Below are 13,224 nucleotides of genomic sequence, written 5' to 3'. Positions count from 1 at the left end.
ATCCTATGTACGCTTATAAAACTCACACTGTGTACACTTATAAAATTCATCCTGTGTACGCTTATAGCACTCACCCTGTGTACACTTATAAAATTCATCCTGTGTACGCTTATAGCACTCACCCTGTGTACACTTATAAAACTCATCCTGTGTACGCTTATAGCACTCACCCTGTGTACACTTATAAAACTCATCCTGTGTACGCTTATAACACTCATCCTGTGTACATTTATAAAACTCATCCTATGTACACCTATAACACTCACCCTGTGTACACTTATAAAACTCATCATATGTACGCTTATAATACTCACCCTGTGTACATTTATAAAACTCATCCTGTGTACGCTTATAGCACTCACCCTGTGTACACTTACAAAACTCATCCTGTGTACTCCGATAAAACTCATCCTATATACGCTTATAACACTCACACTGTGTACACGTATAAAACTTTCCCTCTGTACTCTGATAAAGCTCATCCTGTGTACTCCGATAAAACTCATCCTGTGTACTCCGATAAAACTCATCCTGTGTACTCCGATAAAACTCATCCTGTGTACTCCGATAATGCTCATTCTGTGTACACGTATAAAACTCTCCCTCTGTACTCTGATAATTTAAAAGCTCATTCTGTCTACGCTGATAAAGCTCATTCTGTGCAAACTTATAAAGCGCATCTTCTGTTTCTCGCTTTAAATGGCTATTTATTGGTAAAACATATCTGAAAACAATTTGACAGTTTATGATGTGTTAAGAATTTTAGCAAACATGTATTTTTGCCATTCTTGCAGTACCTGTACAATTAATATCCTGATAATTAGAGTAAATCATTTATGTAAGCATGGTGATATTGAAACTGTCCTACAAGGTAATCCCGTGAACTGATACAATGTAGTTATGTGTGCCATGAAAAATAACACAGTTACAAATACTGATTTAACCATTAATCTTTTCCATTTTATTTAAAAGCAAACTGCAGTCTTTACATGTATGCTCCACATTTATTTAAGGACAGTCATTGTTAACTTCACGCGATTACAAAAATGAATAGCTATTGCAGTCCAAACAAAACGAATTCCAAACTGAACAGAACTCAACATGACTCCTCCCACATAAAGGGTTTCCTGGTCAAAGTTTCCGATTCCTCTCTAGTAATTTAGAATTCATAACATACCATTAGTCAGTTTTTGTATATCACCTTTTCTCAATTTTGATGTTCGAGAAGATCAAACCGAAGACCTCGCAACACGGTGCAAAGCAGCAGTTCACCCAGGTACCCAGAGTTTTCTGGCAGAGGTTGCAATGGATCATACCCACACGCAAACACGGCGTGATGCACCACACGTGACCAAAGGCAATAGCAGCAAACTCAATACCCCAGAAACAGGCGATGAAGAATCCGCAAAGGAGTGTGCAGAGGTTGTACCAGAAGGCTTTACAGCCATGGAAAAAGCAATACGCCACCTTCCAAATGCAATCTAGACTGTGGGTGCCATCGGTTTCCGCCAAGACGTCATCAAACCCCGTCTACAATTTTAAAAAGTATACTTTATCAGGTTGATTAAAACCCATCGCAATGAAAGCCACTGTCTGATGATGTATGAAGCACTGTATGATGACGTATGACGTCACTGTATGATGACGTATGGAGAGAGATGTCATGAAAACTTCACATCTATATCTAAATCAAAATAATTCTAATGTTATTTATTGTAATTGTTTTGATTGGACAAAAATAAAGCTGAACGAGAGTTTACACGTTAATAAATTTGAAAACGCGATGTATTCATACGCACATGAAAACAAATACCGTAGTGCAGGCAAACTATTAACATTTTTAAAAATTGTTAATTAATACTGTGAATGAATTGGAATTATAAGAATCAAACATTCTTATTGAAAAATTTATTGATGTGTAAACTCAAGACATTTTACTCACAAACTTAACATAAAAGTGCACAAATGTCCGGAGTTTACACATCGATAAATTCCTCAAGAAGAATGTTTAATCCTATATTTCAAAACGCAGTAAAAGATATCTAATCAGAATCATTATATCATGACGAAATTCTAAAATAACTTATAATGGTAATGGGGTAATAATTCTGCTGACCATTGAGAGTGGATTCTCCAAATTCCTGTGCATATGTACAAATTCAATGTTATTTATTACACTTGTTTTGATTGGGCAAAAATAAACCGAACGACAATCGTCCAAAAACAGGATCCATTCATACGCACCTGAAAACAAATAATACAATGTATAGAGATTCAGCGGGGAACTATTCATTTTTAAAAGAATTAGTAAATGTGATATAGTCTCCCGAACAGACTCCCCCCTTCCCCCCCCCCCCCCCCCCCCCCCCAATCTCTACCCAGAGTTGTCGTTCCTTGCTCTCACTTACACCTCTGTTAACGTCTCAAAATAAACAATTTTATTCCACATGTAAATCCACTTTTTTGCGGCTAATAAAACTAAGAACTATTTTATAAAATATCTGGAAAATGTAGGACAAGCAACTATTTGTATATTTTTTTCCATTACTATATATTCTTCATGTACCTATCTATAGGCCTGGTGCAATAGAACTACCCAATATCTACGTTTCAACCCAAATCAATGCTTCTTGTGTCACAAAAAGACTTGACATCTGCTCAATATTTATTTATTTACGTATATTTTTGTAACTGAAGTCAAAACCATACTTTATTTGAGCATACGTGCCATTTTACAAAAATCTTGTAAAACCCTTGAGACGTTTACAGAGGTGTAAGTGAGTGTAAGGAACGATAACTCTGGGTAGAGATTGCCCCCCCCCCTTCGGTAAAACTGATATAATTGATATTCCAATGTATTTTTGTAAACTTAGAACACGTCTGTATCTCGGATATATGATGAAACTGTTGTCTACACTAGATGCATGTGCCACGTACTCTGGACTAGGATTGAAGGTAAAATATTTTGGAACAAACGACCATTATTGGATAAACAGAGAGTGTATGTTTGTGTAGTAGTTAGGTCAATACAGACCGTGGATATCGGACTGGATAACTCAGTGGTTAGACCACCTGATTAGTAATATAGGGGTCCCGGGTTCGATTCCCGGTTCAGCCAAAGATTTTCTCCTGTCTCCTATATACTAGATTTGGTGCTGTTGACCACACCTGCATGCAACTTGTCCTGCCAGGGGCGAAAATAATCTGGGGTGTGTGTGTCTTCGAGGGCGAAGACAAATTAAGGAGGGAGTATTGTATACTTGTCTAGTAGTTAAGGCTATACGGACTGTGTATATTGGACTGGTTAGCTCGGTGGCTAGAGCACCTGACTAGTAATGCAAGGCTCCAGCGTTCGATTCCCATTCCAGCCAAAGATTACCTCCTCTCTTCTATATATACTACAATTGCACAATGCATTTGAAACATAATTATCAATTCAATTAATTTGGCAATTATCCAAGGGATATTGTAGTTTTAGAACCGAGGATAAAGAATTTCCCAATAGAGAGAGAGGGGATTTTTTGATATGGTAAGAGAATTTTTAGATTTTGTACTTTTTATGAAATTAGGGAAGAATTTCATCATCTGTTTGAATGTGCAAATGTTCCTATAAAATATTCAAGAATCATATATTTACCAAAATGCTATCAATAAATCCAAATGTTTTAAAATTTGAAACACCTTTTAATGTAACAAAACAAGGGTCATTTAAAATTATTAGATTACTGAAAGTGAGCGAGTTAGCTCTCTGTGCATCCTCACAAGTCAAGGGTTATTGATTCGTTACCTCGCACGAATCAATAACCCTTGACTTGTGAAGATGCTCTCTGTGTTGATGCATGAATGTAATATTTTCTATAATTTTACATATGTTGTATACGTCTGTGCATATATATATTAGGGGTGTGTATTGCTCAAGATTTTCCGATACGATACGATACAATATTTTCTGATGCGATATCCGATATATTGGATATACAATGTAGTTAAGCATTTTCTGAAGTAAAATATCAAAATTTAAAAAAATGAAGTGGTTTTTAATATCTTTTATTTCATAACAAAACAAACAATGACAATTAAAGTCTGAGGAAACTCCAATGTCACAATGTAAAAGCGGGGATTAAAGTCTGAGAAATCTCCGATGTGTCACAATGTTAAAGCGGGTATTAAAGTCTGAGGAATCTCTGATGTGTCACAATGTTAAAGCGGGTATTAAAGTCTGAGGAATCTCTGATGTCACAATGTAAAAGCGGGTATTAAAGTCTGAGGAATCGTGTTCCTGTTAGAAGCCATTTTTAAATTATGAACTTCGATCCCGACTATTAAAAGGGCTATTTTTAAACCCGACATTATATCGTATCGTATCGTCGAAACACCGTATCGTATATCGCTGGACAGGCGTATACCGGTATATTTCGATATATCGATATATTGATTCACCCCTAATATATATATATATATATATATATATATATATATATATATATATATATATATTATATTATATCATATTATATTCTCTACATGGCTTCTTGTATACAATGAAAATAAAGTTCATTGTCATTGCACCTTACTTACATAAAGGAACATTGTCACAGTTCTATTGATTTTAGGATATATGATTATTTTTATTGGATATGCATTTCATATTCCAATTATACATATACATTTTTAAAACACTTTTGTAATACTTGAGCATTAAGAAATAATTCAGGTGTGATTTGTAGGGCGGTTCTTGCGCATGCGAGATAAAGGTTCTGTTCTGTTTTAGTTACATTAAAGGTAGACAACTCTGTGTTTTACAAAATGAAAATCTTACGAAAAGCATTAAGAATATTTTGTTAATTACTAATATCTTATATAGCCAAGGGGTACAAGTTTGATTTGTTTAAAAATTACGATTTTGCGATATATATTCACTGTACTACAATGTACATAAAAAATAATGACTTGTTGGATCTTATACAATGGATAGATAATAAAACAATATATTCAAATATATTTATATCAAAAGAAAAATAATAATAATTAATGATAAAAAAACAAAAACAAAAAAAACAACCCACATCTGAAAGTTTTTTGACAATGATTTGGTGGACCATTGCCCGTCATGTTATCAGCAATCTATATATCGGGCTAATTACTTTTCTTTCCTTTGTTTTCAGAAAATGCAAAATTAATCGCACACATTTTAATTGGAGATCTAAAAATCATTTATTTAGTATGCAAGGTGAAGATAACGAACAGTGATCAATCTCATAACTCCTACAAGCAATACAAAATAGATAGTTGGGCAAACACGGACCTCTGGACACACCAGAGGCGGGATCAGGTGCCTAGGAGGAGTAAGCATCCCCTGTTGACCGGTCACACCCGCCGTGAGCCCCATATCCTGATCAGGTAAACGGAGTTATCCGCAGTCAAAATCAGTGTGCCAAGAACGGCTTAACAATCGGTATGAAACACGTCAGACAGCATTTGACCCAATGCGAGGTTGTATTGACGAACTAGATCGTTATAACGACCATATATTTTGCAAAATGCTGACTTCAATCGAGACTGTTGAAATCCCTGTACCATCAACTTGTTTGTCAGTAGCTTACCTCGATTTAAAAACTGACTATACCCAGTATATAACGCATACGTATAGTTTGGAACCGATATTTTCCACGTGCAAATTCCGTAATTATAACCAGTCTCAATCCAAATACAAAATACAGCGATTTATTTACCTTCGAAATACAGAGATTCATTTACCTTCAAGTGGTCGTTAATCCCATTGGGATCCCGGTTTTCCATATCTAATTGGTTGAAGTCCATGTTTGAACTTTGAGCAAAGAAGTAAACTTAAATGGCGGTTTGGTCCGAAGGCGCGCGGAGACTGCGGCGATTTCTTAATGAAGTTGTTAGCTTATACAAATTAGACACAGGGTGATCATTAGCGATAAACAAAACATTAACTAAAATAATTAATTCATTGTCAAAAAAGTCTTCAAAAGAAACAATAGCAGACCGTGTAACCATTGTATTTAAATTGATATGATGGGGTTATCTCGCCAACAACTGCAGTTTTATTCAGTTATGGTATTTAAATTATATGGTCGTTAAGACGTTTAAAAAAGAGATGATTTGATTGACAACCGTTTCTTGTTAGAAATCAGCGGTTCGTGATGAAGTTTATACGATGACAATTTTATATATACGAGTATTATCTTGGACTGCTTTTAATTTTCAGTGTATAGAATTTAAACATAATGTAAACACAGAATACCGGATATGCACCATGCTACACATTTGAAAATAACCAGCACGTAGAGTTGTATTGGACCTCTTTGAATTCTTGTTTATGTAAATCTACACAGTTTTATTTGTATTTGTGTTGAAAAGTTGTGTGTTTATCTATTCATATTTTTTTTTTACCGCTTTTTATTATTGTTTTTGGCCTTTTTTATCTTTATATTTTAAATTTGTTGTTGATCTTTTGACAGTACCTAGATGAACACACACAAACAAATCTTTGGTACATTTTTATATTTTGATATAATCTACCAGCATTAATCATCTAACTCACAAAAAAGCGAAACGAAGAGTGACATTGATTTCCAATAGAATCTTTTGAAATTCACAAATTTCATCTTCAGGGTCCATCCTGCTGCGCACGCGGTGCCAGTGTGGTAAAACTGGTGTAGTATATTATACATTTAGAAAAGCAGGGTACCATAGTACTAGCACGATAATACTGACCAGTGTAGTATAGTATACATTTACAGAAGCGGGGTACCACGGACAAAGAGGTCGATTTTTCTAAAGAAAAAGTACCTCATCTGATGTCCACGTGGACACAAACGTTCGAGTTCACGTGCGTTGTATAGCGACCAATACCTTTTTTATTTATAAAAAGTGATTATTGGAAAACACCTAACAAAATGATCATTCAATCGGTAATTTCCTCGGGATATAAGAAAACTCATCAACATCGTCAGCAAGAAAAATTTGTATGGATACCATGGGTAGACTCCAGGGATAACATGAGTAAATCTGACTATGTCGAAATTTAATTAACCATGCACAACAACAAAGACGGATTGTTCTTTTTGACACACCAGATTTAGCAAGTACCTAACTTCCATTTAATTTATTGCATAGTATGGCAAATAATCAACGTAATGGAAATAAAATACATTTGTTTGTTTGTAGCCATGCATCATAAAGCGGAACGGAACATTTCAATTAACATTTCAATTAACGAAGTCGACATTTTTGTTTCAAAAAGAAAATCCCGCTAATGTTATCTAATAATACGTCTTTGACTTAAATCCATAACATTTATTTGAAGTTAGATCCCACCTCTGGTGTGTCCAGAGGTCCATGTTTGCCTAACTCTCTCATTTGTACTCCTTATAGGAGTAATGAGATTGATCACTGTTCCTTATCTTCACCTTTTCATTTCTTGATTTGATCTCAATTGGTGACATGTAACACTTTCACTGCCCCTTTGATAAGGACATGTTGATAATCAACCCGTTATATGAATGCACGCATGTTGATAATCAACCCGTTATATGAATGCACGTATGTTGATAAAGAACCTGTTCCGTCAGTCAGGCATTTTGATACCTAACTTGTCCATTCAATACGTGTATATTTATAAATTACATCTCCCACCAAATGCATATTGTTTTATGCCTAATAAATGTATGCCTGTTGGTAGCAAATCTGGCCTTTAAATATATGCATGTTTGTAACAAAGCTGGCCCTTAAATATATGACCGGAACAATCAGATTATTTGCCCTTTAAATGTATACATGTTTGATATATTGATTGTCCCTAAAATACATACATGTATCATCCTTGTTTGATAAACTGCCTCTCCTTGAAATTGCACATGATGATAAATTACCTGTATCTTCAATGTATACATGTTGATAATGAATTTGCCTCTTAAATGCATACTTGAATTTGTCCCTTAAATATAAGCATGGTGATAATGAATTTGCCCCTTAAATTCATACTTGCATTTGCCCCTTAAATATAAGCATGTTGATAATGAATTTGCCCCTTAAATGCATACTTGAATTTGCCCTTTAAATATAAGCATGTTGATAATGAATTTGCTCCTTAAACGCATACTTGAATTTGCCGCTTAAATGCATACTTGAATTTGCCCCTTAAATATAACCATGTTGATAATGAATTTGCCCCTTTTTGATATATCTACATATATCATGAATTGCATGTAATGGTTTAATTTCCGGCAAATTCAGCTATTACATGTACTCGTTCTTTCTTTTAGAAATAGCATATACATGTACATTATACAGATTGAAAGTATGTGTTATCCTTAACAAGTAAGTATAAATGTAGATATATATGGCCACTAACAGGAATACGGTTTTTATTTTCCAGGGGAGGTTGTAAATTTTTATTACATGGTGATAAACTTCTGCTATTTATGAAAATCAATAAGTGTTAAAATCTATATTTTTATCCGTTGTCATAGCAAATCAACACTTACCCCAGAAATATAAAGTATTTGTTATTTTTTAAAAATGGGTAAAATCATTCTGAAACTAAATCAGGTAGATAAAATACCATATCATATTCAATTAGAGGAAATATACAAGTAATGGAAACAAAGATAAGGAACTTTTTGAATTTGATAATATGCGGGGAAAAAATCATGATATAAAATTTGAGAGTTTAAAGGGACATATTAGGAGTAATGTCAATTTCTAAACTTTCACATACTTTTCAAGGTCTTGTCCTAAAATCAAACTGGAATTAAAAGAGTGGGGGTTTGGAGATCCAATTTTTAAATCATTGGTAAAAATACTGAATTTTTATACAAAATTTCGAGTAAATTAATTAATTTTTTTAAGAATCGGTGTTCTGTATGGAAAAATATATCAACCAAATTTGATGCATTACAACATTTGAACTACCTGTAGTTCCAAGTCTCAACTACTAGTATCATAAATCATAAAACTGAAATACACGTATAGGAGTATAAAGATTGAAGATATATTGGATGAAAAAGAAACTGTAATATCATGCAGATTTAGAACTTTTGGATTAATCAATCCCTCCATCACAAAATATAGTCCTTACCAAACCCTTTCAAAATTTGAATTGACACATTTTTTGTCAACTGGATAAGGTTCATGTGTAATATGTTTGCACCAGTGGAATCAGTATTGAACCAGTAAATATTTACTTACAGTATTCTGCACAGTTGTGCTCAAAATTTCGTAAGCTAACTTCCTTAAGTAAATAATATATAAGTAAATAAAATAAATAATAATAAACGATAAAATCAGTTATATGTCAACAGGTTTTGGAAAACATTTTTCCTCTTTCCATGAAATGCTAGTTAATTTTGCTCTTAATCTACTGGTACAAATAAATTATCTGTGGAGTATTACATATTTGCCAGACAGAAAATTTCTTCTGTAAAAAATTGTAAAAGAAAGATAACTCCATTTCATTTCGTAGCCAAAATGTTTGTTTTTTGTTTTTTGGTTTTTTTTTTCGTACGGATTCTCAACACTGTGACAAAATATTCATTTCAGTTCAGAAATTTATTTTGTTCTGGAATTAGTCGATACAAGTGTATATTTATGAAGTCTCTGTTATATAATTAATGGAATTCAGCCTACCTTGAGATGGTCGTTGATGTTGTTGGGGTCACGATTGATCAAGTCAAGACCGTCCATTTTCACCACTTGTCAAGAGCAGACTGTCTGAAATTGTCTTCATGCAAACCCAAATCCACAGTTGTTTTATAGAGTATGCATTGCAATCCTTTGGTCATGGAACAAAAGCAAGTATACCTGTTTAAACTCCTCATACAATTGGGTATTTGTTATTCGTTTCATATATCTAAATCGCGACTAAAGTTACTCCGAATGTTTGTATCCAAGCAGCGAGAAGGATACCTTGCAAAATAATGACAATTTTCCAGCATCTATTGTATGATTACACGGAAGGGGTATAGAGACAATTTAAGTAAAGTCTGTTTGTGCTGTATGAACATTGTCTGCAGTGCATAATAGTGTTGTTATATAGTACCGCAGATGTCAATGGAAAACCATGTCGTACTTATCCCGTGGGGATCCGGGTTAGAATAGTTCCTCAGTACCCCTTGCTTGTCGTAAGAGGCGACTAAATGGGGCGGTCCTTCGGATGAGACCGCAGAAAACGAGACCCCGTGTCACAGCAGGTGTGGCACGATGAAGATGCCCAAAGACCGTAAGCGCAGAGTATAGGCCTAAATTTTGCAGCCCTCCACCGGCAATTATGACGTTTCCATATGAATGAAAATTCTCGAGCGAGACGTTAAACAATATTCAATCAATCCATCAGTTTGTGCTTACATTTATATCACAAATTTTATAATATATGAAGCTTGAAAGATTTCATAAATTTTCAACAACTTTCCGTGCTTGTGAATTTCAATGTTCCTTTCTTCAAAGGTGTTGGTTTTATTATATATTCTCGTGTTCCCGTTGTCAAAACTTACTGCTACAGTAACGTGATCCAAATAGTATGTGAGCACGTCTTGTTGAAAGGTGCGGATCATAAGATAAAATGTGAATTGCCTCGTCATGATATAACGATCCGCGCCTGTCAAAGAGACAAGATCCAACTACTTGTATCAAGTTACTTTACAATTTATATACCCACGACACTGTGCATTTCGAACTTCCATATTCTTTTACGTTGTGCAAACAACCTCCCAATCTATATTATCCGACGTAAAATATTTGCGTGTATTAGTCTACATCGGTCAAGTTTCCTGTATATTTCGAAATGTTTCAGCAGCAAATACTTACTAAAAATGTGATTGGTGTACGTAATGACTACTTAAACACGGTAGATGGCGCTATGATGGTAAGATATATTATAGGATGATCTTGTCGTGATATTTTATCTCAGACAACACGAAGGGTTATCAGCGTATTTGCTTCCTAAAATATGTTGATATCCTAAACTTTATCACTTCAAGCCTAGGATGTATTAGGTTGAACTACTCACTGAAGACGGAATTGTTATATTGAAATCATTATTTCGTCTCCGATTCCGTTGCGGTTTTAATATTTAGTATTTCTATAATACATCCCGTTTTCTGCGTTAACGTGTGCAACTTTTCAAATGGTGAGATTGGTGCTGGTCCCGCGTTCTAATAACTCGAGCAAATCAAAAACAAAAACAAGATGTGTTCAAGAAACACTGATGCCCCCGCATGACAGCCAAATAAACATGGTACTACATGAAAGCGCGTGTGAAAAGAAATATATACATTTGAAATATGGAAACCTTACATTGTATCACTAACCATTCAAAATTTATAACCAAGGTTAAAAGTTTTTCAAAAGTTTGCCAAATTCCAAGGTCATGAGGTTAAAAATGTTTCGTTAAGAGATGTGAAATATGAAAGCCCCATCACTAAATACTCGAATATTAGGACCAGGGATGACTTTCGAAAGTACGATGTACATGTTATAAGTCAAACGCCAAGGTGAAATCACAAGGTCAACAATTTTAGTACTCAAAAGAAAGGTCCTGTCGCCAGAAATACAAATATGTAAAATAATAAAGCCCTACCGTAAGCCATTAAAAAGTTCTGGCAAATTTTTGGACAAACAGGTAAACAGACTAACTTACAGTCGAAAGAACACAAACTATATATGCCCCAGAATTCCCGATTACTAAATATGGGCGATGTACCTGGTATTCTGATTTTGTGTGAGTATGTGTATGTTGCCCTCCATCACCAAACACCAGAAATCCTAATGTTTTGGAACTCTGATATTTGTTTAAGAAAATTAATCTTTAAATCAGACAAAAAATATTTGCATCATAAACGATCCCTAATTTGTAAACAATGGACGAAGTGACGCATCATTTTTGTATATACTTTAACTTCTATCATGAAAGAGTCCCCCCCCCCCCCTCCCCCAGAAAATCCAATATTCTGTATTGCTGTGCAGTACGCTGGTATGAAACATTTCACTACATGGTATGCAATATCCATAGAATGTCCGGTCTATACCCGTGGTTCCTCCAGTGCTGCATGATGTCTGGACGAAGGATGTCTACATAAACGGTATTTGCATACATGTAAACAACACACTGTTCCAATATTTCATACGGAGATGCCTTTTCTGCAACAACAAAGAAAGAAACACATTAATTGTCAATTTAAAATTCGGCACCAACCTTGATCTAGTTGGCTATCTGTATTCGCCCGGCCATTCATTTCAATCATGTTTGTATTCTTATTCTAAAAACGTTTTCGTTTGTCCTTAAGATGTGACATATCGTCCCCACGATTTATCTAGTTGCTCGTGTCGTTGTTCAGTTTAGTGCTTTATGTAAAATGTTTTTTGTTTCAAATTTAACCTTGTATCTACTATGTGGATCCGACACTTCTAAGTATCGGGTGTTGTTGGAATTTAGTGCTGTTTTGTATAATTTTTTATCCACTGCATTATTTTGATCCGCCTGTATACCTTTCTCTCTGTTTACCCCCCCCCCCCCCCTCCCCGGAAACATTTCTTTCGGCAGCTTCACCGTATGGTGATTTATCAAGATTAAAAGTAGAAAGCAGAAAAACTATATTGATATCCACTTGATGTAGGATGATTTAATCAATAACCAAAGAAAATGTATATGTTGCCACTATTTTAAAGCACTTAGGACATGGATCAATACCCCCCCCCCCCCCCCCCCCCCAACACACACATACGCCTTATCGCCTTATTTTTATCTGATTTTGGAATATACCTATTTTGTCCAACTTATTTTTTGTAGCATTAAAGATCATCCAAAAATGTTACTTTTTGTCCCTGTCACGTATTAGTAAAAATCACGTGACAATCGAGACGAAAAATAACATTTTTGGATGATCTTTAATGCATATTTACATAATATAAGTAGAACAAATAAGACTATCCCAAAATTAAAAAAACAAACAAAATGAGGTGTGAGAGGGTGTGTGTATGTGGAATGAGCACGATCCATGTCACAGGTGCCTGTATGTCCAACATGTACTAGTATTCACAAACATGTAGAGTGTAGACGTTAGCATCAGAAAATCGCATATTTTCATTAAACAGCGTCATAAAAAACACACAAAACTGGTTAAAATGACAACAACAAAATTGCTACTTCAAAAATAACTATATATATATCAATTAATGTTGGATATCTAGGAAACCATT

At 34.6% G+C, this 13,224-nt stretch overlaps 1 protein-coding gene across 2 annotated transcripts; it reads right to left on the bottom strand.

Moving 5' to 3' along the window:
• Positions 1–938: 938 nt before the first annotated feature.
• On the bottom strand, positions 939–9,772 carry LOC125674953 (caveolin-1-like). Of its 2 annotated transcripts, none has more exons than XM_048912352.2 (2): positions 9,658–9,772; positions 939–1,530 (listed from the first exon to the last, which is right to left on the bottom strand). In XM_048912352.2, the coding sequence occupies exons 1-2, from the start codon at positions 9,712–9,714 to the stop codon at positions 1,198–1,200; spliced, it is 390 nt and encodes a 129-aa protein (XP_048768309.1). In that variant the 5' UTR covers positions 9,715–9,772; the 3' UTR covers positions 939–1,197. The 2 variants fall into 2 exon arrangements, with proteins under 2 accessions (XP_048768309.1, XP_048768308.1); XM_048912351.2 differs by lacking the exon at positions 9,658–9,772 and adding an exon at positions 5,758–5,957.
• Between the last annotated feature and the right edge of the window lie 3,452 nt (positions 9,773–13,224).

Source organism: Ostrea edulis, chromosome 7 (genome assembly GCF_947568905.1).
Source record: "Ostrea edulis chromosome 7, xbOstEdul1.1, whole genome shotgun sequence".
Taxonomy (NCBI): domain Eukaryota; kingdom Metazoa; phylum Mollusca; class Bivalvia; order Ostreida; family Ostreidae; genus Ostrea; species Ostrea edulis.
The sequence above is the reverse complement of the archived record's forward strand: the minus strand, read 5'-3'. Positions and strand labels throughout refer to the sequence as shown.